The sequence below is a fragment of the Mytilus galloprovincialis genome, chromosome 9, assembly GCF_965363235.1.
Source record: "Mytilus galloprovincialis chromosome 9, xbMytGall1.hap1.1, whole genome shotgun sequence".
Lineage (NCBI taxonomy): Eukaryota > Metazoa > Mollusca > Bivalvia > Mytilida > Mytilidae > Mytilus > Mytilus galloprovincialis.
Window position 1 is genome coordinate 92665944 of NC_134846.1, and position 27543 is coordinate 92693486.

The 27543-nt window shown below is 31.4% G+C and overlaps 1 protein-coding gene across 4 annotated transcripts; it reads left to right on the forward strand.

The window, feature by feature from the left end:
- Positions 1 to 67: 67 nt before the first annotated feature.
- LOC143046374 (exocyst complex component 7-like) lies at positions 68 to 27055 on the forward strand. Of its 4 annotated transcripts, XM_076219512.1 has the most exons (24): positions 68 to 229; positions 2457 to 2622; positions 3343 to 3427; positions 4084 to 4192; positions 4579 to 4693; positions 5366 to 5549; positions 6243 to 6321; positions 7372 to 7430; positions 7782 to 7796; positions 9320 to 9375; positions 9889 to 9998; positions 10413 to 10517; positions 11764 to 11883; positions 12273 to 12332; positions 12982 to 13020; positions 13568 to 13627; positions 13818 to 13884; positions 14145 to 14183; positions 15622 to 15690; positions 18314 to 18434; positions 22163 to 22258; positions 24768 to 24846; positions 25121 to 25162; positions 25647 to 27055. In XM_076219512.1, the coding sequence occupies exons 1-24, from the start codon at positions 179 to 181 to the stop codon at positions 25881 to 25883; spliced, it is 2163 nt and encodes a 720-aa protein (XP_076075627.1). In that variant the 5' UTR covers positions 68 to 178; the 3' UTR covers positions 25884 to 27055. The 4 variants fall into 4 exon arrangements, with proteins under 4 accessions (XP_076075627.1, XP_076075629.1, XP_076075628.1 ...); XM_076219514.1 differs by lacking the exon at positions 14145 to 14183 and having other exon boundaries at positions 69 to 229; XM_076219513.1 differs by lacking the exon at positions 7782 to 7796 and having other exon boundaries at positions 69 to 229.
- The last annotated feature ends 488 nt before the right edge of the window (positions 27056 to 27543 follow it).

Below are 27543 nucleotides of genomic sequence, written 5' to 3' on the forward strand. Positions count from 1 at the left end.
ATAAAAAAAATATTACGACATAGTCTTGCTCTTTTTGATGCTTAATCAAAGTAAAATTGGTATGGTTTATACAAAAATCAAATTGACTACGAATGCATAAAAATTAGCTGTCTGCTTCCCAGGAAGCTCATAAAAATTGCCTTGTTTGGCCATTTAGGGAGTAATAATCGACCACAAAATGTCACAGACAAAGATATTCAAAGCAGACATCGACATGAAGCTTGAAAAAGTACGATTTTTCTATAGTTTTTTTTCATGATGCCTTGATTGAAATTATATGGGTGGATCATACCATTTGCTAATTCCATCAGCAGCTGATCAGTCATACTCATAAGGTTGCTATGCCTTTAAACTTTTCCAGATGCAGATGTTTGTCTGTACTCATAGTAAATTTTGAGGTGAAAACGCAGCCATTTTAGTTAAAGGGTTCACTTAAACCTTAAAGCAGACTCAAGAACTAGAAAAAAAACATTAACTCTCATATAACAACATAGAGGGAAGATAGGATCTTTATTGGGACTCCGGGATCAGGTGTTTTTAAGCTTGGGATTTCGGGATTGATCCTTTCAGGATCTTATTGAAACTCTTTTTATCGAATTTCGGGATGTTAGGATTTGAATTTATTTATATTCAGGACCTCAGGATTTCGTGTTTTTAAGCCTGGGATTTCGGGATCAGGACCCCTCTTAGCCCCCCTCAACATACATACATCCAAGGACTCTTGCAGTCATTCAAACTTTCTATATACAATTTGACAGTGGAACCAGTTCCCCAGGTGCCATACATACATGTTCTATTTGCATCTCATTACTGGACATCACAAAGGTTCCTGTTAAATTTTGACGTCATAATACAAAATATCTGAAGCCACAATTGAAAAGTGATTGTTGCATGATGTCAATAGTTCAAGTGGAGCAGATTCTCTGGTCAACCGGGACATATTTCCAAATAGGGATACGATGTATTGATAACATGGAACAGCTCACTTCAGCTGCAGGTCTATTAATAAACTGATAACACCATGGCCAAAAAAAGACTGACAAATTTAGTATACCAAACACAACATGGAAAAATAAAGACTAATTGACACAAACCCCACTAAAAACTGGAGAAGATCGCGGGTGCATTGGAAGTGTGAGCTGATCCTGCTCCACGTATGGCACCTCTTGTGTTTCTCATGTTAGTAGAAACCAGGTCATAAATGTACATGTCATATTTAAGTCAAAGCGGTATTTCATACTCATAAAAAGGGAACAGGATTGTACTAAGTTACTTACCACATAAGGCTCATATCTGCTACATGTTTATCATCTGTGAAATTGATATTCCATAACCATGATAACGGTCAACTAAATAGTGATGGCTTCCGTAAAATTTACAAAGGGATGATTTGTACTCTATCACATGGAAATTGTCCAATCTGTAATAATAAAATTTTTTGGTGCCACTACCTTATCAACCTTTAATGTACAAAATGTTTACATACATGTAGCAGGAAACATTTCAGTATGTTATTTGTTGCATTAATGGGGTAAAATAAAATCTGTTTCTTGCCTCCCAATAGACTAGTTTCTAATATATATGTAATAAGTAGATTTAATCAATGAACTGCCCAATTGGTGTAAGGATATTGTGAAATGATTTGTGACGTCTAATTATTCTAGGATAAAGCACATTTGAATTGACAAATACAAATTGCTGTTGTTGTTGTACTTTCATATTGTATGTATGGTCAAAGAGAAAAAAAAAGACAAAATGACAAACACTGGTCAACAAAATATTTACATGAATTTAAGACACACAACACAAAGCTAACTTATAACTATGGGTAAGGCATCTTTTTTAGGCCTTGTCCCCTGTTAGAGTAGGCAGGGCCTGCTACACTAGTGGCACACCATGTTATTCATTTACCACAAGGAAAACATGTTTTAATAGCATTCTTGTTTTATGAGACTGTCACAAAGTAAGAGGTTTAGCTTGCTATAAAACCAGGTTTAATCCACCATTTTCTACATAAGATAATGCCTGTACCAAGTCAGGAATAAGATATTTGTTATCCATTTGTTTGATGTCTTTGTGCATTGATTTTGCCATTTGATTAAGGCCTATCCATTTTAAATTTTCCGCTCAGTTTAGTATTTTTGTGATTTTACTTTGTACTATCAGATGACCATGATAATTTCTTCTATGTATTATTTGCATAACTCTTCAACAGCCTGTGAAGCCAGTATTTAAAACAGTCAAAACAAATGTACCCACCTGCTGATAGTGTGAGTCGGCAATACCAAACAAACATTTTTTTAAGGGTGGCCCCAGCTATTTAAATTTTCTGGTACTTTTGATACATTTCTGCATGCAAATAATTGTAACCCTATAGCTATCCATTGACCTGTCAACTGAAGAATCTTAAGGTTTAAAAAAAACAAATACTAATTATGTCAATTATATTTTTTTAGGAGAAGAACAATTTGTCAATACTTAAAGAGGCCATGAACAAAAGTAGAACAAACACCCACGGCATGCTAGGGATACTTAATAGTTTTGAGAATCGTTTACAGAAGTTAGAAAGTACAATAGAACCTGTTTACAATGAAACAGAAATGTTGAGACGCAGACAAGAGAGTATCCTTCTTATAATCAAAATTATAAAAATGTATAGTATTTTATTGTGCGACCTTAATTTCATGGTTCTTTGATCATGTTTTAGTTTAAGCTCTGATGTTAGATCGATGTCTAGGATACTTCAGTACAGAACAAAGATACAAAGTATGTACATCATCTTTTCATGATTTAATGAACTATCCAAAATATAGATCAGAAGGGTGGTATTATCAATGTATATTTGTCTACCTAACAGAAGTTCCCCTGTTAGCTCAGATGCTCGATTTATAAACAACACCATAATATTTGTTCCTTTTGGAACAAATATCCTATAACCTTCATTCTGTTAATAGGAACAAATACTGTAATGTTTGTTCCTTTTTGAACTTATATTATAAGGAATGTATAAAATGTTTTATTTCATGCCAGTGTGACCATATTTTTGTGAACTTTCTAATATATAATAGTTTTAACAACAGTTTAACCACATTTTGTGATTTAGTGAAAAATGTGAAATTTTAGACCTGGCATTAAAATGACCAAACATTCATGATTCATTGATCATTTTGAAGTTTTGGAAATTTTTCAGGTTGACTAGTTAATTGTTAACTTAATAATACATATGTTACAAATGATCGACAGATAGTTAAGCAAGTGACAGGCAACAGTGGTATAGCCAGAGTTATTCTTGTAAATATAAAGTTACAGTAATTGTGTTGTTTCCTTGACTACCAAATTAAGATATTGAGAAGACTACAGTCACATTAGACAATGTCCTTGGTTATTACCATGTAGCTAAAGAAGTAGAAAATATGATCAAGGAGGGGTGAGTTTTCTTCCAATAAGTTATAGAAATAAGAAGATGTGGTATGATTTATTTTATTGGACCAACTTCTTAAGAGGGTGTGCTTGCACGAAAAAAACGTGAAATAAGACATAATTATAATTTCTGTAATGAACATTGCACGAAAAATAAATACTTTTATTTGAACCTTTTGTGACTGAGTCACTGTCTTCTTGTATATATTAACTCTTTGTTTTACTTGATATTCACGATTTAGTATACACATTCATGATATCATTGGTTTACGGCTTTTTGACGATCCCATGCCAGTGTTTGAATCTTATTTGAAAAATACTGAGCACGCAAAATAAGACTTTGAAAATCACAATGCACGTAAAATTAAATAAGCAGAACACGTTGAACGAGGCACCCGTCTTGCACGACTGAACGTCAAATAAAAAAGTAAAAACACGTTGAACGTGAAATAAAAAACGGCGATCACGTTGCACGAAAATAACCCTTTACCACCCTCTCTTAAGATTGGACAAATACCTGAATAAATTGACAAATGAATCAAAGTTGCTTGGGTAGATATAAAAATAGAGTAAAAAACAGCTATTTAGTAGATCATTATATCATAGTATACAAATTTGACAATACAGATGTACATTCAAATACTTGTATGATTCATTTTGTAGGCCATCTTCATGTGGACTGGACAGATATTTGGCACAAATGGAAAGGCTCAAACAAGCAATGCTGTACTTTGAAAGTCATAATAGTAAAAGTCTAGAATTACTGGATGTGGTCAGTTCATTTTGCCGTTTTGTTCACGGAATGATAATGAAATACAAATTATAATTGTCATCTTGTACAATATTGGTTTCTAAGTCATTTCACTTCCTTTGATTGTTTATATTTGAATGAAAGTCCGAATAATGTTTTGATGTTTTGATATTTTACCTTCTTTTGTTTTTTAATACAAAATGAAACAGGTTAAACTAATTGAGTAAATTTAGTTGAATAAGTTCTAGCATAAACCACAAAATAAACATTCTGGCTTAAATATTCTTATTTTGACATTCATATAGAGCTTTGACAGCAATAACGATTTTAGAATGTAGAATATTCTGTATCTTCTATAATTACTATTATAAATTGATAGAGGGTCATTTGGTAAATATTTATTTCAGACTCGTGTGTTTGATGATGGAACGGAAGTTCTTTGTTGTGAGTTTCGTTCATTGTTGAGCAGACATGGCCGACCAGTTCCTCCCATTATGTTACTAGACTTGATAGGAGATGAAGGTATGCTTACATTGATTGATTGATTTTTTGGTGTTTTAACGCCACTTTTAAGCACAACATTAATGCTATTTTGTGGCAGCCAGTTTTTATTGGTGGAGGAAGCCGGAGTGCCCAGAGAAAACCACCGACCTTTGATAGGAAAACTGACAATCCTAGTCAATTAACATTGGAATTGAGTGCACCCGCACGAGGGGGTTCCAACTCATAACCTCATTGTTGACATGCAAGTAGTAACTATTTGGACCGTTCGGCCACAGAGACCCCTGGTATGCTTATAGAAACTACATGTCTGTGTTAGTCTTTTAGCAGTACAATGACAAAATGTAGAATGTACTGATATATTACATCAGGTATATACAGAAATGTCATGTTATAGGATAGAATGGTATGTCTGTCAGATATTTGTACCTTGTGTATAACTGAATCTCATGATATACTGACTGTAACTTCACAACAGGGCTACAATGATATGTCTGTCATAAAGATGTACCATGTGAATACCCCTTTCATTAATAGTTCAATGTTTTCATGAATCTAGATCATTAGATATTAGGCTTTTATAAAACTTGATGCATACATATATACAATAGATTTTGTTTTTACAAATGCAGACATCCATATGGGTTCTTTTTAGGTATTTAGATTACCACATCAATTTGATATTTATTACAGAAATTCCGTCATCAGATCCTGACGTTCCATTAGAACATTTTCCTGAGAAGATTGTTGATGATTTAGGACAGATTGCGAAATGGTTGGATAAGAAAGGGAACACAGACAAGAAAGGGAACACAGCAGAGTTTACTAAAGATTATCAAACTATGAGAGGAGCTGCTATGCTTAAATCACTTCAAGTGTATGTGTTTATATCATTTATAAGATGGCAAACATGTTGTATATATAAAATAGAAGATCTGGTATGAGTGCCAATGAGACAACTCTCCGTCCAAGTCACAATTTATGAAAGTAAAATTGTAGGTCAAGGTATGGTCTTCAACACAAAGTCTTGGCTCACACCAAACAGTAAGCTATAAAGGGTCCCAAAAATGACAAGTATAAAACCATTCAAACAGAATAACCAACAGTCTAATCTATATAAATTAACCAAGAAACAAGAAACACTTATGAACCACATCAACAAACGACAACTACTGAACATCAGATTCCTGACTTCGGACAGGTGCAAACAATTGCAGTGGGATTAAAGGTTTTAATGCTACCAAACTTGATCGTTTAACTGAAACAATATTGCAACATCACAAAATAGAAAGACGCACTATAAAATATCAATTGGTATGGCTTAGTGTTTGTCTTGGCAGTCTCTAATAAATAAAAACAATTCATGATTTCAAAATCATGCAAATTTAAACTGCATTCATTTTCAGATTAGTACACTAACAAAAAAAGATCTGTTTGAGATCTAATAAATAAACATTATTTTAATTGTTGTAGGTTAAGGGAAAACTTGAAGTCAGCCAGTGTTAGTATTTTTTGTAGTGGTTTCTTGAATGTTCATAGTTGTGATAAATGAAACATTATTTTGTTGTAGATTAAGAGAACATTTGAAATCAGCCAGTGCAAGTAGTGGTACATCTATACAATATATAGGACAACATTCTCCTGCTCCAGTAAGTCAAATAATCTATACAATATATAGGACAACATTCTCCCACTCCAGTAAGTCAAATAATCTATACAATATATAGGACAACATTCTCCCACTCCAGTAAGTCAAATAATCTATACAATATATAGGACAACATTCTCCCGCTCCAGTAAGTCAAAAAATTGCATTTTAATTGTATTAATTTCTCTCTGATATGAGGCAAGAAAATGCTATTACATTCAGTTTTCATCCTGGGACCATTGGTTTTAAAAAGAAATTAGAAAACGTGGTATGAGTGCCAATTCCAGAGACAACTCCTGATCCAAGTCGCAATGTATAAAAAGTAAACAACTATAGATCAAAGTAAGGCTTTCAACATGAAGCCATGGCTCACACTGAACAGCAAGCTATAAAGCATTAAAATGACTAGTGTAAATCAATTAAAACGAGAAAATTCAAGGTCTATCTTAAAACAAAAAGTAATGAGAAACACTTACGAACCACAAACAACAATCACTGCATCAACAATAGGTTCCTGACTTGGGACAGGTTCAAATATTACAATAGGTGCCTCCCCTCAACATAACCTGAAACAGCAGTATAACATTACAACATTGAAAGACACACTATGAAATAACTATTGAAATAAACCTAACTTTTGTACCCTTCATGTACTTCAACAATAAATCCTTTAAGGGTTTTTGTTAGATAGTACTATGGATTCATCATTATTTGTTGGAGACCAGTTTTTGTGGATTTCGTGGATATTGGTGAACCACGAAATTAAATGTTCCAACAAATGACAAATTTTCTAAAGGCTTGTATGAGAACCTCAGCAAAACCATGAAACTAAATATCCAAGAACATGCAAGTTTTCTTTCATCCACAAAAATTGGTACCCACGAAAATAAATGAATCCACAGTATTCAAGAATAATTGAACAGAACCCAATACAAAAAAAAACTGTATTTCTACAAACCCATTACGATTGCCAATCACAGTATGCAGCAATATTTCTTCTGTTATTTTAAGAAATTTGGTGGAAAGTGTTTTCATCTTTTATTTGTTTCAGACCTCAAAGTTTAGTAGATCAAAAGAAACACCTGTTAGAAAGAGTAAACTGAAGATAGCGTAAGATATTTATCTTGTCTGTGAATACATATGATTTCTACACTAAAAACAATAGATCTTTTATAATGATGACAATAAACATTTACCAGTAGTCAAAGGAAACAGGTAGAAAGAAAATATTGGAGAAACCAATTGAGGATTTAGAAAACGCTTATTGCAAAGTCCAAAAATCAAAACCACTGATAGACAACAAACCACAAAAACTAGAAAAATAGGAATTTATTCCCAATCTCAACTAGTGTTGAACTGATGTGTTTTTTAAAGGATGACCAGTTTTGAAATGAACTATGAGACGAAAAAAATTTAAACACATATTTTTGTCTGATTATATTGATAAATCTTATATTTCAGTTTGCCAGGTCGTGGGTATGAAATGCACCCTATATAACCTGTTTGTTTTGACCCTTACCAACTAAAATATGCCAAAAAGAAAAGAATATTTTATTCCCAACCCTAAGACTACTGCTCACCTTTTTGAATGCTTGCTTTGCACTGTATTACCTAATATTTTTTTTCCAACTGCTTATGATTAGCTTGTCTTTCTAAGTTTTTTGGCAAAACAAATTACAATTCAATGATGTGAACAAATTAAGGAAATGACGTGTAAGGTATAGATCCTCAAGACAGCAACCTGATGACACAAATAATTGAAAGAATATTTAGGTCAACATATGGTCTTTAACGAAAGGCAGGCAGTCTTCATGATGAACTATATTACAGTGATATTGTTTGCCTCAAATTACAGCCGAAATTCGGCCTTTTCCCCTAGAGAAAATTCCCAATTACTAAAAAAAATGGCTTAAAATTCCTCCCAAAATGTTTTACATTTTCCCAAAACAGTGATGGCATTGGTAGTAATGTTTGTAAATAACGTATTCATGTTATTATTTTGATATTAGAAAGCACGTTTGAGATCCAGTTTTCTGATCAGAATCATCATGGTGTTTGTAACACATGTGGTTTTCAATGCATTAAGTACCATCATTGTTTTGGTTTCTTTCCCTCTCCGAAAAGAACCTTTCAGGTTGAAAATGTCTGACAACCAAAATATACATGAAAAAATAGTGCAAAAAAGACGGCAAAGGTCAGCAAAAAATCGGAGATGTGTTTAGAAGGAAAAATACAAATTTCCCAATTTAATAAAAAATATGCATTTTTCCCAATAAAAAACGGTAGAGGTAGTTTTGAAAAAAGACAACAATATCACTGTATAAAAACTACAGGCCCGGAGCTCAATTTTTGAAATTTTTTAGTTAGATTCTATTGGCCTGAAGATATGATTTTTACAGGCCCGAGAGCAATTTTACTAGCCTGGGCTGTCTGGGCTGCCACTCAGCGTGAAGACTGGGCAGGTGTTTATACAATATACCAAGCTCTAAATTAGCAGAGGGTTAGAAAAGATACGAAAAAATTAAAGAGACTATAAAAAAATCTGCCATCTATACTGAAATTTTCTATAAGTCAATATACATTAAGATATTACAAAAGACACTGTTCAGTGACAAGGTCCAGGATTTGGCCAAAGTTCTTTTCCATAAACTAGATTAAAAAATAACTTACAGCTACAACTCAACTATATTAGGTTTTGCTGTGTGGAAAAAAACATTAACATCACTACATAGGATAAACATGTATGTTACATTTTTAAAAATTGAGTAATACTTTTAAAGTTTAATAAAAATGATGATTTATAATGCATTTGTTTGCATAAGATGTTTATGTACTTTTCAAAAAAATAATTTTATAAATTGAAAAATGCATCCATTTTATACCTCATCTTGCATTTCTGGATCATTTTAAGATCATTCTGTGTGTTATTTACTTTTGAGCTTTTAACTGTAAGTAACCTTGAAACATAATACATATTCTGATGATTTCTATGTTTTTAGGCTCCATTTGAAGAAGAAAGCACAGACGGCACTCCTCCAGTCACCATTTGAGCAAAGTAAGTGAATATGATAAATAAGGTTTTTTGTTCTCAACAAAATCATTCTTTACTCAACTCAGACAATACTATTATTCTTGTTAGAAGTTTTGAGGATGACACATTGTTTACTTATTAAATCTATGCACTACTTATTGTAATGGAAAGTTGTTTGGAATAAGATTGAATTGTTCAGTTTACATTAAAAAGCTAGGCCACTCAGTTGTTAAACTTTTCATTGTACTCGGAATACAAAATGTGTGCTCAAAATGTCAAATCCAGTATTTTGATTGTTGAATTCTGAGAACAATAAGCATACTTCTCATTTTTATGACCCCATGGGAAGGCCTTTTATACAATGATATATATTTATAATATCCAGTATTAACTTAGATTGATTCACTGTTGGTTGCTAAACATTCAATGGCAAATATTTCATACATGTTCAAAACAAAATAATAACTTAGAAGATATTTTATTTTACTTATGAGCTTCAATGTTATTTCCATTATGAGCTTCAATATTATTTTTCAGCATCTAAAGGTCACAGAAGACAGGGGTCATACAATGATAGTGTAGAAAACTTAGATGTTGAAGTGGAGATTTATATAACACAACTGTCAGCTTTACTTAAACTAATGCAGGTAAATAAAGCTGTCAATATGTATACATAGAGATGTAAGGATATATGTCAACAAGAGTGTTGTACAATACCATAAAACAAAAAATTGAAAGAAAAATCTCAGCTTTAAAGGTCAGATTTTATTGAGAGATTGTGTTTTTGTTAAATTTTTTGCAGGCATGCATTTAGTGGTCAAGATTTTGTTTCCATGTTAACTTACCATTTGACAATTAACTGTAGGATGGCATTTCAACAAGAATTAAACAAAAACATAGATACAATATTTTGATTCTGTGAATGGAAGAAACATTGACATTTTGGGCCAATTCACCTATGCACACTGTTGTCATGTCTATTATTAATTTTCATTGCAAAATTTGATAAAGTTAATACCAGAAAGTTTATCTTATGCATTGAAGAAAATCTATTTATATAGAGTGAAGCCCAGCTGATGTCATGTATAATACCAGATAAGAACAGAAGAACAGTTTTTGATGGCATTGTACAGCAATCATTAGATTCTGTGGTGTCAGAAGGGGAGGTAATTCTGTACTTCATTATTTGAAAATATTTAGATGAAATGATTTGACTTTGTAGTATTTTAATATAGGATTTAGGTCAAGACTATATTAGTTCTTGATTTATAGTCAGCAAATATAAAACAAATAAAACATAACTACTGTTTGGTTAAACTATTCTTTAGAAGTTTTTTGAAGGGAAGTAATTTACTGTATAACCTTTTAACCATTTCATGCAGGTTTTATCATATGAATACATGTATGGTATTAAAAAGAGGGATGTTGTTGAGGATTTAGGAATATTTTTTATAAACTTCAGATTTACGCACCAGGTTATATATTCTAAAATATGCCAATTATATATGCAATATACGTACATTAGCAGAAAATATAAAAATTTATTTGTACAAGATTAAACAAGGAGAATCTTTTTTCCTGTTTTGTAATAAGTACAGATATGTTTTATATTTCCCACAATATTCATATATTGTTTTTATCCTGTAATTACAACCAACAATTTAAGCTATATTGAAATGGACATAGTTAAACATGGACCACAAAGAGGACCTCAAAATAAACTATCATGCAAAAAGAAATATTCAGATTATCTTTTGGTCAACATGGAATGGGATTAACTGTAGAATTATTTATACAAATAAGACCTTATTTGTGTTCCTGTTATTTGAACCATAGTTAGCTGATTGCAAGATGAATTAAATGCATTGTCACAGACAAGTAAAACTTGGATCTTTCCTTATTACAATTAAGGTGGTACCTAACACTACATGGAGATAACTCTGTAAAATCAGCTAAACGTTTTAATTACGTTGTGTTGTTAAAGGAATATTAAGCCTTATGTCAAACTGTTATATAACCAGTGTAGTTTTTCTGATAAAAAGGTTGGTTCAAATTTTTTGAAATTTTTATATTTTTGTAAAAGGGTCAAAGTAAATACTTTGTCAAAATTTTAAGAAAATTAAACGAGCCAAATTAATTTTAGTTAAAGTGTTGGGTACCACCTTAATATAGTAAATTTGAAAAGCGCACAATGAAGTAGCAGCAAGGTGGGGGTATAATGTGAAATAAAGTATCCATGAAAGGTAAGTTGGGTTACAATATACAAGCTAAGAAAAATACAATCAAACATGAGTTTATTTAAACTTTACTTTCCAGATGTATTATAAATTACAATTTACAGTACCAATTTTTCTGCAGCAGATGCTTTATATTATGCGTTAATTAAAAATTAAATCTTAAATTTTGTTTCAGATGTTGGCCACCCAAGCAAAGAAGAGCATCAACAAACACGAGTTTATGTCTGTATTGTCCATTTTCCCAGTTGTTAAACATCTCAGATCTATTAAGCCAGACTTTGATTATACCTTAGAGGTATGTTTTATGTTCAAACATCTCAGATCTATTAAGCCAGACTTTGATTATACCTTAGAGGTATGTTTTATGTTCAAACATCTCAGATCTATTAAGCCAGACTTTGATTATACCTTAGAGGTATGTTTTATGTTCAAAATAAACTCTTTATTCAGTACTATTTGTACAAAAGTATATTTTGTGAATTTCTTTGATGCAGAATTCAGATCTCAACTTATTTTAGTTGTTTTAATTAAGGATAGAAATATTTGCTGTTTAAAGAAATAAGAATGATCTTGAAACACTAATACTGGATTCCACCTTAAAGGTTTTGCTTAAAAACCAGGTTTTATAAAACCAAATCTATGTGAGAGTTTTCCAAGAAATACTTATGTATTGTTTTATTGTAGGGTTGTTCCACTCCAACAAGATCTAAATTAGCCTCAATGTTATCAACTCTAGGTAGCACTGTAAGTTTTAGTGAACTATATAATATGGTAAATTTTAAGCAGCTTTAATCGCTATTTGTCCACCATTACTTGACATCACAAAGGTCCCCTAAAATACTGTACTATCAAAACCTCAATACCATGGCACAAACTAATAATATTTTCTGTTGCTAAAACCTGTTAAATAAAGGTACATATCAACCACATAAATGTGTACCTTTATCCTGTTAATTAAAAATCACATTAAGTATTTTTTTTATGTCAATATATGTTCTCAAAGAAAAAACAAAACTGTTCAATACTAAATTCTGTGTTAAAAAAATAATATTTGTTCCAACAGCAGTGTTTATGACAAAATTTCTAGAGGAATCGTGTTAGGAGGAACAAATATATTGTTACAGCATAGCAAGTAGAGCAATATTTTACTGTGCTATGGGACTGAAGTTTGCTCCTAGACTGGTGAAGTTGTAATTATGAAAGATATAATACCATGCTCTACTAGAAAAGATATATGTTATTTCATTACAAATGATATATAAAATCACAGGGTTAACATTAACTGTTTCTGAACCTGTGGTGATTATGTGTGGTTTTCATAAATTAAAAAAATTAAAGAAAATTGGAACTGGTTCCAGCAAATGGCATATAATTTTCTTTTCTTTTTTTACAGGGAGCTAAGGCCTTAGAAGATTTTATTGAAAGTATTAAGGTAAAGTTGTAAAATCCATGCTAATTAATAGATATTATTTATTTTGTAAGAGATTTGTAAACAATGTAGATTAATAAAATGTAAATAGAAAATACAAAGTAAATACTATTCTATAAAAATAATCAGATGTGGTGTGATGTTAAGGAGAACTATCCTCTGAAACCCTGAGAAAGTAAGATAAAATATCACTTGTGTGAAGCATACAACTTTGTGTGATTAAAATTACTATCAGCAAATCCTGGATGATGTTAAAGCTTTAAACATATTATATGGTAGGAGTAAAGATTAATAAGTTTGATATAAATAAGAAGATGTGATAAGATTGCCAATGAGACAACTTTCCATCCAAGTCACAATGAATAGATAGTTAACAAGTTAAGGTCAAAGTATAGTCTTCAACATATAGCTTTGGCACACACTGACAAGCAAGCTATAAAAGGCCCCACAATGATTAGTTTAAAACCATTCAAACAGGAAAACCAATGATCTAATGATTCTAATCTATATAAAAAATAACTGATATTTATATTGAATGACTTTTTAATAGAATGACCCTGAAAGAGCATCAATGCCTAAAGATGGAACAGTTCATGAATTAACTAACAGGGTAAGAATACATATTTTAGAAAAAAGTTTTGGAGTTGGAAATTATTATAATTGAATAATGAGAATATAGTTAAAAACTCAAGTTTCAATCTTTTGTATGTAATATAGTTCCTAATCATAATTTGGTTTAAAAAACCTGAGTTTGGTTAATGGTTTAAGTTAAGTGATATATGCTATGTTTTATATTTCAGACTATTATATTCCTGGAACCATTGTTAGACTATTCTGAAACAGCTGGGGCCATGTTACTGATGCATGGTAAGGTTTATAGGACACTGCAATTAACTTTTTAAACTTTCTATTTTAATTTTAAAGTTTTTCAAGGAATTTTTTTAAATATTTTATTTTTACACATTTTCTATTAACCTTACCATTTTTAGCAGAAGAGTTCAATGAAGTCTACAAGTGTATAAAAAAGTCATAAAAATATGTATAAGATCAAAGACACATTTTATTGTGTGTCTATAAGTTCAGTTATGTTTTATTTGAAAGTATTTTTATTTTATAAATGTTTTCAGGTTCACAATCATTACATTCAGGCACTTTGTCACGTAAAGGTATACTAAAATTCTAAATTACCCATAAATTTGCATGAAAACAGAGCATTTCATTTCTGTGTTTTTTTAACATAAATTTTCTGTTTAATTTTTTTGTTAGTAAAATTAACATGAACCTGTTCATTGTAAAATTACAAAATTGATGTAGTTAAAAATTGATGAGTTCAGAACAGGTTCTCTCTCATTCAATTCCTATAAATGTAGGCATGTTATTTATTAAAAGTGTAAAGTATTGCTAGCATTTAAAATTACCCCAAACTTGTAATAAATTATGTATTTGGAGTTTATCTTTATTGAGATATCAATTTGTAGAAGATGATATAATTGTTCCATTCCAAAAATAAAAGGGTCCAAGTGAAAGTTAGGCAACAAGAAACCATCCAAGTATAAGAAGTGTGTCCATTTTACTGAATTATATTTGGAGTATTTAAATTACATTGTGATTTTAAACGGAAATAAATGCTCAGTTTTATTCACCAAATAAATTCTAGGGCACCCTATTGCATCACTACCAAGAATATGACATTCATTAAAAATCTGATCGTAAAACAGATAAAGTTTGTTATAATGTATTTATATAAACAAATATTTATGCATTATGACACATGTATTGCATGCTTTTATTTCAGGAAAAAATATATTATTCAATCAATTTCACCCCTGATTGATGTACTAGCAAATATCACATTGTAAGCCATATCCAATGCAAGCATCATGGAAATGTTAACATCTATATATTCATGCAAATATGCACTTACAAATTTCAGAGCATACTGTAAAATCATGATTCCAGCTACTAAGATTGATAGTAAAACACCAACATACTAGCTTGTTATGAATTTTATTTTATTATAAAAATCTTAATATCCAATATTTGTAAATTAATGATTTGAAATAGTGACCATCAGTTGTTTTTACTCTTGAAAGATGAAGTTTTTTTTGCCTAACTTAATTAATCCACTGTCTTAGTGGCCAAGACTTGTTAATATTCCATCAGAATTCTTAGAAGCTTAATTTCAGACAAGCAACCTTGTACATTAGTCAAGAAGATGTATGAGTATATATAACAGTCCAGGAATGCAAATATTCAATAAAAAATTATGTCTTCCATTGTTGTGCAGCTAAAAACTGCACAAAAAATATTTTCATTTTCTTACAAAACCACCTTGACCACATCAAATAACCATTATTTTTTATAACATGTATAAAACATATACATGTTGTTTACATCCAGGCCAATCAAAAAAAAACAAACTTTGTTGTTTTATTGAAAGCATTTATTTCTGTGGTATTTTTAAGTGCAGTGTAAAAGAGACCCAAGAGACAACCAACAAGGGAGGTTATCAAGACAGTATAATATACATGATATAAGTCAACCTGTAAGTAATAGACAATAAAAGGAAAATAAAGAAGTTAAAATATTGATTTTATTTAACAGGAGAACAAGCAGCTCCTTCAGAAGCAGTTGACGCCAAGAAAAGTAAAATGAAGTTTGCTGATTATATGAGTAAGTCAATTAAGTTATAATAATAATAATGATTATATATATATGTTGTATAAAGTAGTTTGCTGATTATATGAGTGAGTCAATTAAGTTATAATAATAATAATTATTATATATATATATGTAATATAAAGTAGTTTGCTGATTATATGAGTAAGTCAATTAAGTTATAATAATAATGATTATATATATATGTTGTATAAAGTAGTTTGCTGATTATATGAGTGAGTCAATTAAGTTATAATAATAATAATGATTATATATGTAACACTCCCAAACGTGTCCTGTCCCCCAAACGTGTCCGATTCCCCAAAACGTGTCTATTCTCCCTAAACGTGTCCGTAATATCCAATATTCCCCAAACGTGTCTGGTTTTATAACCCCTAAACGTGTCCGAAAATTGTTATTCGCCAAAACGTGTCCACTATTTAACGCCAGAACGTCTCAAGTCTTTTAGCGCTAATACATGAATAAAATCAATAACGTTTACGATAATTCTATAATGGGGGACACAGTTAATGAAGTGGTCATTTATTAGTATTAGTTGGTTCAATGCCGGTTGTTATTGCAAATTTAATCTGTAACATATAAATCGACTTTTGACGGAAATTGCTTATAGTCCAGTTGCAAGTATTATGCTCGTTTAGGGCGCACAAACATATACAAACAATTCTAGTTCAGTTGAATTAAGCGTTTACCATAGGATAACACCCAATTAAATTCAAATACAATATATTCAGGTTAAACTATTTGGGATTAGGCCTAAATGAATTGTGTACAGTTATTAAAAATTAACACTTTACGGTTATTAGGAATCTACACTAATCGTAACTCGAAATCAAATTATATTTTTTTGGAGCGGAAAAGGACAGTTTTATTTTTACGGAATATCAGTGTTTTATCTTTTAGTTCCCTTTATATTATAGGACAAGTTTGGGGGATTTGGCACGTTTGGGTGTTTATTAAAAAATGGACACGTTTAGGCGTTTAAACAATACAAATGACACGCCGCGTTTGACGCCCTTTGTACAACTAGACATGTTTTGCAGTTCAGTGACGTAGATGTGGACACGTTTGGGAGTATTGGACACGTTTGGGGGGAAGGACACGTTTCTGAGTGTTACATATATATGTAGTATAAAGTAGTTTGCTGATTATATGAGTGAGTCAATTAAGTTATAATAATAATAATGATTATATATATGTAGTATAAAGTAGTTTGCTGATTATATGAGTAAGTCAATTAAGTTATAATAATAATGATTATATATATATGTTGTATAAAGTAGTTTGCTGATTATATGAGTGAGTCAATTAAGTTATAATAATAATAATGATTATATATATGTAGTATAAAGTAGTTTGCTGATTATATGAGTAAGTCTATTAAGTTATAATAATAATGATTATATATATATGTTGTATAAAGTAGTTTGCTGATTATATGAGTGAGTCAATTAAGTTATAAAAATAATAATGATTATATATATGTAGTATAAAGTAGTTAGCTGATTATATGAGTAAGTCAATTAAGTTATAATAATAATGATTATATATATATGTAGTATAAAGTAGTTTGCTGATTATATGAGTAAGTCAATTAAGTTATAATAATAATAATGATTATATATATATGTAGTATAAAGTAAAATGAAGTTTGCTGATTATATGAGTGAGTCAATTAAGTTATAATAATAATAATGATTATATATATATGTAGTATAAAGTAAAATGAAGTTTGCTGATTATATGAGTGAGTCAATTAAGTTATAATAATAATAATGATTATATATATATATGTAGTATAAAGTAGTTTGCTGATTATATGAGTAAGTCAATTAAGTTATAATAATAATAATGATTATATATATATGTTGTATAAAGTAGTTTGCTGATTATATGAGTATGTCAATTAAGTTATAATAATAATAATTATATATATATATGTAGTATAATGTAGTTTAATAATTATGTAAGAGTAACATATATATTATAAAGTAGACCTTTTACATAACTTATCTGTTTAAAACAAATTCTATTTATGCATCATTGAAGCTTAAGCCAATACCATCTGATATCTTGACCTACCTGTAAGATTGAGCGTATTTGTTGATTGTTTAAAATGAACAACAGACAGTATTAAATGTATTATTCATTGTTGTATAACATGCTATGAAAGTACGTCTCCTTTTGTATTATTCATCATCGTAAAAGGCATACTGTGGATTCATTATTATTCGTTGGATACTAATTTTTGTGGGTTTCATCGTTACAGATGAACCACAAATTCAGATGTTCAACGAATAACATATTTTCAATAGGCTTTATATACAGAGATCAGAAAAACCATGAAATCAAATATCTGCAAATATGCAAGTTTTCAGCAATCAACGAAAATTGATACCCACGAAAATAAATGAATCCAGAGTACATGTAATTAAAAGATGTGGTATGAATGTCAAGGAGACAACTCTCCACCAGAGACCAAATGACAGAGAAATTAACAACTATTGGTATGACCTTCAACAATAAGCAAAACCCATACTGCATAGTTGACTATAAAATGTAAAACAATTCAAACGAGAAACTGAACTTTTTTGTACTTTAAATGTTTGTGTTTTTGTAGCGAAAGTGTTATCAGCTCTGGGATTGAATTTAAGTAACAAATCGGAAACTTACAATGATCCTACCCTGAGACCTGTCTTCATGCTGAATAATTACAACTATATACTGAAATCTATAACAAGGTAAGTCTGGACAACAAATCAGAGACCTACAGTGATCATACCCTGAGACCTGTCTTCATGCTGAATAATTACAACTATATACTGAAATCTATTACAAGGTAAGTCTGGACAACAAATCAGAGACTTACAATGATTCTACCCTAAGACCTGTCTTCATGCTGAATAATTACAACTATATACTGAAATCTATAACAAGGTAAGTCTGGACAACAAATCAGAGACCTACAGTGATCCTACCCTGAGACCTGTCTTCATGCTGAATAATTACAACTATATACTGAAATCTATAACAAGGTAAGTCTGGACAAAAATCAGAGACCTACAATGATCCTACCCTAAGACCTGTCTTCATGCTGAATAATTACAACTATATACTGAAATCTATTACAAGGTAAGTCTGGACAACACATCAGAGACCTACAATGATCCTACCCTAAGACCTGTCTTCATGCTGAATAATTACAACTATATACTGAAATCTATTACAAGGTAAGTCTGGACAACACATCAGAGACCTACAATGATCCTACCCTAAGACCTGTCTTCATGCTGAATAATTACAACTATATACTGAAATCTATAACAAGGTAAGTCTGGACAACAAATCAGAGACTTACAATGATCCTACCCTAAGACCTGTCTTCATGCTGAATAATTACAACTATATACTGAAATCTATAACAAGGTAAGTCTGGACAACAAATCAGAGACCTACAATGATCCTACCCTAAGACCTGTCTTCATGCTGAATAATTACAACTATATACTGAAATCTATTACAAGGTAAGTCTGGACAACAAATCAGAGACCTACAATGATCCTACCCTGAGACCTGTCTTCATGCTGAATAATTACAACTATATACTGAAATCTATAACAAGGTAAGTCTGGACAACAAATCAGAGACCTACAGTGATCCTACCCTAAGACCTGTCTTCATGCTGAATAATTACAACTATATACTGAAATCTATTACAAGGTAAGTCTGGACAACAAATCAGAGACCTACAATGATCCTACCCTGAGACCTGTCTTCATGCTGAATAATTACAACTATATACTGAAATCTATAACAAGGTAAGTCTGGACAACAAATCAGAGACCTACAGTGATCCTACCCTAAGACCTGTCTTCATGCTGAATAATTACAACTATATACTGAAATCTATTACAAGGTAAGTCTGGACAACAAATCAGAGACCTACAATGATCCTACCCTGAGACCTGTCTTCATGCTGAATAATTACAACTATATACTGAAATCTATTACAAGGTAAGTCTGGACAACAAATCAGAGACCTACAATGATCCTACCCTGAGACCTGTCTTCATGCTGAATAATTACAACTATATACTGAAATCTATAACAAGGTAAGTCTGGACAACAAATCAGAGACCTACAGTGATCATACCCTGAGACCTGTCTTCATGCTGAATAATTACAACTATATACTGAAATCTATTTCAAGGTAAGTCTGGACAACAAATCAGAGACCTACAATGATTCTACCCTAAGACCTGTCTTCATGCTGAATAATTACAACTATATACTGAAATCTATAACAAGGTTTGTCTTAATCAGAAAATATTGTATACTTTGCTATATCTAAAAATCTGTTAAAAGTCATCTGACAAAGACATTATTTTTAAGATTAAGGTTGGGAAAATTTTTTTTAGTAATAATCATATGGAAAAAACGTTTTAAAAAAAAGGGAAACTAAATGTGTCAAAGCGACTTGAATGGCCCAGTCTGAAAAGTTGAAAAGTCTGCAATTTCAATAACACATGTGGACACAAACATGATGGTAGTCTCACATAAAAAAAAATCAGCTCAAAATCTGACTGCGTATAGAAAAAAAGTCTGTATAACTGTGATTTTCAACAATTTTCAAAGTTGTAAAGCCTTAATTTTGGCAAAAATTAGCAGAGCAGAAAAAAACTTAATCTTGATATGTAACTTATCATGAGTAATAACATTAACGGTACCAATTTTTCTGCACCAGATGCGCATTTCGACAATACATGTCTCTTCAGTGATGCTTGTGGCCAAAATATGTAAAATCCAAAGCTTATATAAAAGATGAAGAGCTATAATCCAAAAGGTCCAAAAAGTATAGCCAAATCCGTGAAAGGAATCAGAGCTTTGCATGAGGGAGATACATGCCTTAATTTATAATAATTTTTAACTCGCATACCAAAAATCAGCCCAATATCTGAAAGCGTTTTGAAAAAAAGTCTGTATAACTGTGATTTTCAACAATTTATCAAAGTTCATAGCCTGTAATTTCGTCAAAAATGAGCCAAGGGGAACAAAACTTAAACTTCATCTGTAACTCATCATGGTTAACTCACATACCAAAAATCAGCCCAATATCTGAAAGCTTTTAGAAAAAAGTCTGTATTTATAACTGTGATTTTCAACAATTTATCAGTCCAAAGCCTGTAATTTTGGCAAAAATTAACCGAGCGGAATGAAACTTTAACTTGATGTGTAACTCATCATGGTTAACTCACATACCAAAAATCAGTCCAATATCTAAAGGCGTTTTGGTTTGTTGCGGAATGACAGAATGACGGAATTACAGAATTTCAGAATTACAGAATTTCAGAATTACAGAATTAGGGAATTTTGGAATGACTGAATTTCGGAATTACGGACAAGGGTAAAACTATATGGCACGGACAACTTTGTTGCGGGGCCATAAAAATGTGATGAAATCAACAAGATCTACAGACAAATCTTTATTAACAACATCTTTGGTTGACTCCTCATAAACTGTATTGTATTATAGGCCGGAAATGTTATGTATAGAGAGAACCTAAACATAGAAAAAAAGTAATCAGCAAAACAAGATAATAAATTATGTGAGGCGAACAAATATATTGATTGATTGATTGGTGTTGAATGCCACTCTCAATAATATTGTGCTATTTCATGGGAGGAGTCCCAGGAGAAAACCATGGACTTTAGTGGGAAAACTGACAATCCTAGTCAATTAAGGTTAGAATTGAGAGCACACACAGCAGTGAGGTTCTAACTCACAACCTCAGTGTTGACTGGCTAGTGATAACAGTAGTTGAACTACTTGGAACACTCATCTTTTGAGGCCTAGAGAACAATGGTATATACATATTATATATGTACATGTAACTTTAATTACAGTCAACCAACTAATTTTTGCAAGCAATTTATCTTATGACTTTCTCGAATAGATGAATACTATAAACCCGGAAATTTTCGCACTGCCTTTATTTCGCTATTTGATAACACAATCTTAATTTGCGTCGTTTTGAATTCGCGATTTCCCTGTGACCTATATAAATATGTTTATAAATGATTTAGAAACAGAAATTTTCGCCATCGTTTTATTTTCACTTCTTACTTCTTACTGCGAAAATAGCAAAATTAAAACTGCTGTGAAAATTGAAGTATCCACTAAAATTATTTGGTTTACAGTAATCACTAATGTGAGTTAGTGTTAATTAACCCTGGTGTAGGTCAGTAGTGGCTTCTTACCATAATTAACCTCTATTGCAGGTCAGAGTTGACATATAACCTTAATTAACCTCTATTGCAGGTCAGAGTTGACATATAACCTTAATTAACCTCTATTGCAGGTCAGACTTGACATATAACCTTAATTAACCTCTATTGCAGGTAAGAGTTAACCTGTGGCCTTAATTTGCAGTTAAGGGTTTACATGTAACCTAATTAACCTCTATTACAGGTCAGGATTGTTAAATTTGATTCATCTGTGTAATAAAGATGTTGGTCAGTACTATGAGGATCAGATCCATGAACAGAAACGACTGTACTCTGAAAGGTAAGATCAGATCCATGAACAAAAACGACTGTACTCTGAAAGGTATGAGTAAATACTTGAACAGAAACGACTGTTCTTTGAAATGTAAGAGAAGATCCATGAACAGAAACGACTGTTCTCTGAAAGGTATGAGTAGATCCTTGAACAGAAACGACTGTTCTCTGAAATGTAAGATCAGATCCATGAACAAAAATAACTGTACTCTGAAAGGTTAGATCAGATCCATGAACAAAAACGACTGTACTCTGAAAGGTATGAGTAAATCCTTGAACAAAAATGACTGTACTATGAAATGTAAGAGGAGATCCATGAACAGAAACAACTGTTCTGTGAAAGGTATGAGTAGATCCTTGAACAGAAACAACTGTTCTCTAAAATATAAGATCAGATCCATGAACAAAAATAACTGTACTCTGAAAGGTAAGATCAGATCCATGAACAAAAAGATTATATTCTGAAAGGTATGAGTAGATCCATGAACAGAAACGACTGTTCTCTGAAAGGTACGATCGGATCCATGAACAAAAATAACTGTACTCTGAAAGGTAAGATCAGATCCATGAACAGAAATGACTGTTCTCTGAAAGGTATGAGTAAATCCTTGAACAAAAATGACTGTACTATGAAATATAAGAGAAGATCCATGAACAGAAACGACTGTTCTCTGAAAGGTATGAGTAGATCCATGAACAGAAACGACTGTTCTCTGAAATGTAAGATCAGATCCATGAACAAAAATAACTGTACTCTGAAAGGTAAGATCAGATCCATGAACAGAAATGACTGTTCTCTGAAAGGTAAGATCAGATACATGAACAGAAACCACTGTTCTCTGAAATGTAAGATCAGATCCATGAACAAAAATAACTGTACTCTGAAAGGTAACATCAGATCCATGAACAGAAACGACTGTTCTCTGAAAGGTAAGATCAGATCCATGAACAGAAACGACTGTTCTCTGAAAGGTAAGATCCATGAACAAAAATAACTACTCTGAAAGGTAAGATCAGATCAATGAACAAAAATAACTGTACTCTGAAAGGTAACATCAGATCCATGAACAGAAACGACTGTTCTCTATAGGTAAGATCCATGAACAAAAATAACTGTACTCTGAAAGGTAAGATCAGATCCATGAATAGAAACGGCTGTACTCTAAAAGGTGAGATAAGATCCATCAACAGTCAAGACTATCCAGGAAGGAAGGATAAGATGTGTGTACAGTAAAGCATGTACTCTGAAAGACCAGATTTGATCTTTGAATAGTCAATACTGTATTCTGAGATAATCTATGAAAGTTAAGATCTGATCCATAATGGCATTTATAAAGAGTCAAGACTGTATTTTGAAACACAAGGTCTGATCCATGAATAGTCAGAACTGTTTTCTGAAAGGTAAGATCTGTTCCATGAACAGGTAAGACTGTACTTTGAAAGGTCAGATCTGATATATTAATAGTCATGACTCAGAAAGATAAGATCTTATCCATGAACAGTCAATATATACATATATATATAAATAAAAGAAGATGTGGTATGATTGCCAATGAGACAACTCTCCACAAGGGCCAAAATAACACAGAAATTAACAACTATAGGTCACCATATGGCCTTCAACAATGAGCAAAGCCCGTACTGCATACTGTCAGAGCTGTATTCTGAAAGATTAAATATGTTCCATGAACAGTCAAGACTGTATTGTGAAACGTCAGATCTGAAACATGAACAGTTAAGACTGTACTTTGAAATGTAAGATTTGAAACCTGAATAGTCAGAACTGTACTCTGAAAAATAAGATCTGAAACATGAACAGTAAAGACTGAATTCTGAAAGTTAAGATCTGGGCCATTGGTCATAACTTGACTCAGTACTTGGAGTACAAATATGTGCTTGAAACATCAAATCAGTTTTCTGATTTCTGAGTCTGAATATGATAATAATGCTCAAATTTTTTACTACTGCAAGGCCAGGACTTTCTATCATAAAACTTAATCAGTACTCTTGTTACAAAATTTGTACTCGAAACACCAAATTCAATCTATTAATCAGTTGATTTTCCAATAATCATGCTCATGAATTTTATGACCACAAAGCCTGATCCCTGAACAGTAAAGACTACATTATGAAAGAGAATGCCTGCTCTGTGAACTTTTGAAAGTACAACTCTTTATTTTCATCAAACAGAAAAGGCTGCATTCTGAGATATAAGATTCAATACAAGTTTGGTTATCTCATACTAATATTATTAAGAATTGTACTTATACAGTTCAGCAAGACTTACTTTGGAAATCCCTTTATGTATGACATTGCTTATTAGATTAACAGAATGACAGAAAGAATCATTATCAAATTTTATGACTATACATGTACTTCTTTTTGAATTATGAAAGTAAAATCTTCAGTATTTTGTGTGGTGAACAGATAATTCTTATATTATTTATACATACACCTTTGTGCTTTGCTGAAAAAAACTATACCTATATTTTTGATTCCTGGTTTTTTTTTTACAGTTGGAGTAAAGTCTTACATTATATCCTGGAGATTGATGAGCCATTGTCACAACAGAGATTAATGATGCCAGATGTTAAGGTAAGGTCATAATTTAGTATCCTAAGAGTTGCCACACGCACTTTAATTTGGAGTAAATACTAGAGTTATTATCATAACAGAGATTAATGATGCCAGATGTTAAGGTAAGGTCATAGTTCAGAATGACAAGAGTAAATACTAGGGATAGGTGAGCCATTGCCATAGCAGAGAATATAGATGCCAGATGTTAGGTATATAGAAAAGAAAAGGGTTGGTCATCATCAGCGCTCAATATTGTTATAAACATATTTATAGATATTTTTATTAATTGCAGTTAAAAGACAAAGAGAAACAGAATATAAAGGATAAATTCTCTGTAAGTAAAAATTATCTTGAAATAAGACTGTCATTAAGTGGAAACATAAATTTGTTTAAACAATGAGTAGAAAAAGAGAACCTATCATTATTTATAATTCCCTTGATGATAACATTTATTTGACACATTTTGAAAATGTGTCAAAGAGGCAAAAACCTGACCAAAGAGCAGGCCACCAATGTGTCTTCAACACAGTGTAATGTGTACTGGTTCAGTACTCAGCAAAATGCCAATGCTAACGTCTTATACTTTAAAGCAAATTTTTTGAGATGTCAGGTTTTTTTAGATATAAGTAAATAATAAGAAGTAAAGAAGTAACTTGACAATCACTTGAAATCAGTCAACCAAAAAGTAAAAAAAAAATATACCAAACTCCGCCGAAAATTCAAAATGGAAAGTCCCTAACTTTAAATGAACCAAGTAAGGAACACATCAATTAACAACTTCATTTTAACATTCGTATATTTTGTATTTTTATTTCCAGGGTTTTAACAAAGAGCTTGAAGAGATTATGAAGAGTCAGAAAGGTTATGCTATTCCTGACCAAGAACTAAGAGAGGCCCTGAAGAAGGATAACAAAGACTTCATTATACCAAGATATAAAATGTTCCTAGAAAAGTATGAGAGAGTTAACTTTACCAAAAATCTGGACAAATATATCAAGTATACTGCACCAGCTGTGGGTGTTATTGTTGATAAATTTTTTGACACATCTGCATAGAACATATGTAATGTAAAATTAATGAAGGTCACATGTGTCTATTGTTACAAGATGCTAGTGCTAATATTAATCTTGGATGTTTGGAATTAGTATTTATATATGATTTTGTCTCATAATTAGATACAATTAGTCTTCTTATTCTGAGTAATTAAGAAAGGGTATGTCAATAGAGGCGGATTAAGGGGGGCAGGGGGCCCTGGCCCCCTTTTTTGGAAATATTATGGTTGGTTATACAGGAAATCACTGAAGCGTGACGGGAGTGGTTCCCTCTTAGGCAGTCAGTGGGCTCCACTTATGAAAAACTCTGGATCCGTCACTGCTGTAATACTGGTATACTCCTGAAGAAGTCATCAACACTTACCAAAAAAATACTATTGTTTACTGTGAAAAATCACGGTGTCCTCTATCATGTCTATTTATGTGTAAATATTATTTTAGGGGTAAACGGATGACGTTCAAATTCCTACTTACTAATGAAAAAGTTTAAATTAGCATTATTCCAGATGTTTTTTGTAATCTTTTTCTGTGCTTTATAACTTCAAATTCGCATCTTTGCACAAATATGTACACTTCACATGTGTCAAGTTTGTAGTAGTATGTGCTTCAAGAAAACAGGAAAGAAATATATAGATAAACATGTATAATTTTCTTATCTAGATTCTTGTGATTCAAATTTTGTTAAAGTTTAAAATTTGAATCTTACATCATGTACATCATACAAAAATCTAGATATCATCATATTAAAGCAATACAACATCACTCTACAGTTAGGATAAAACTCATGGGGGGGGGGAGGGGACATTGCCTTATATAATATTGGTAGCACAAACTGCAAAATTAAGGCGACAGTAGTTTACTAATGTTCATTATGAAGAGTAGTGGAGTAAGAATAAATATATTTTGATTGTAAATTAATAGTGTGGTATTAATATATCACAGTGCTGAAATATCAATTGTGCAGTAACCATAATGTCATCAACACATTGAATTCATTTTATTTGTCATAAAATTGCTATTAGTAAGTCAAAATACAAATATACTTTTTAAAGTTGACACTACAAGATGTTAACTGGTAGATGTTTTATTGGGCCAAACAAATGGCATTATTACAGTTACTCCTTTAAGTTATTTATATGAATGTGCAATATTATTTATATAAACTTATAAATCATTTTCTATCTTGTTATTTTATTTTTTTTCCATTCAAAAGGGATATGGTGTAATCATTCATGATACTAAAACTTTACAAATACATTTTAACAAACCTAGAGCAATACAACAGTGATTTCTATTGCAGTTCTGATCATGATTAAACTAATATTATATTAAAACCCAAGCCACTCTCTGACATAATGTCAATGTGTCTCATAATCATGCCACTCTGTGATAAACTTTTCTATGTGTCATACATTCCCTTGATTCATTAGTATATAGTTTCATGTTACTCTCTTGACAGATGATAATTGATGTAGATAAAATGTCTTTCCACTTTATGACCGATGATTTCAGTGTTATGTATAATTTTATGCCACTATCTCAACTAATTTTTGTGGTATATAGAAAATTCAGGCTACACTTCAACAAATGATTTCAGTTTTATATGAAATTGCATGCCTTGTTGACAGATAGTTTCAGTTCTTTACAATTACTTGTCACAATT

Excerpts from the sequence above, each read along its gene's own strand:
- LOC143046374 (XM_076219512.1), top strand. The coding sequence starts at position 179 with ATGTCACAGACAAAGATATTCAAAGCAGACATCGACATGAAGCTTGAA. Across the intron at positions 3,428-4,083 it reads GAAAATATGATCAAGGAGGG|GCCATCTTCATGTGGACTGG; the intron begins GTGAGTTTTCTT and ends TTCATTTTGTAG. Across the intron at positions 9,376-9,888 it reads CCAGTCACCATTTGAGCAAA|CATCTAAAGGTCACAGAAGA; the intron begins GTAAGTGAATAT and ends ATTATTTTTCAG.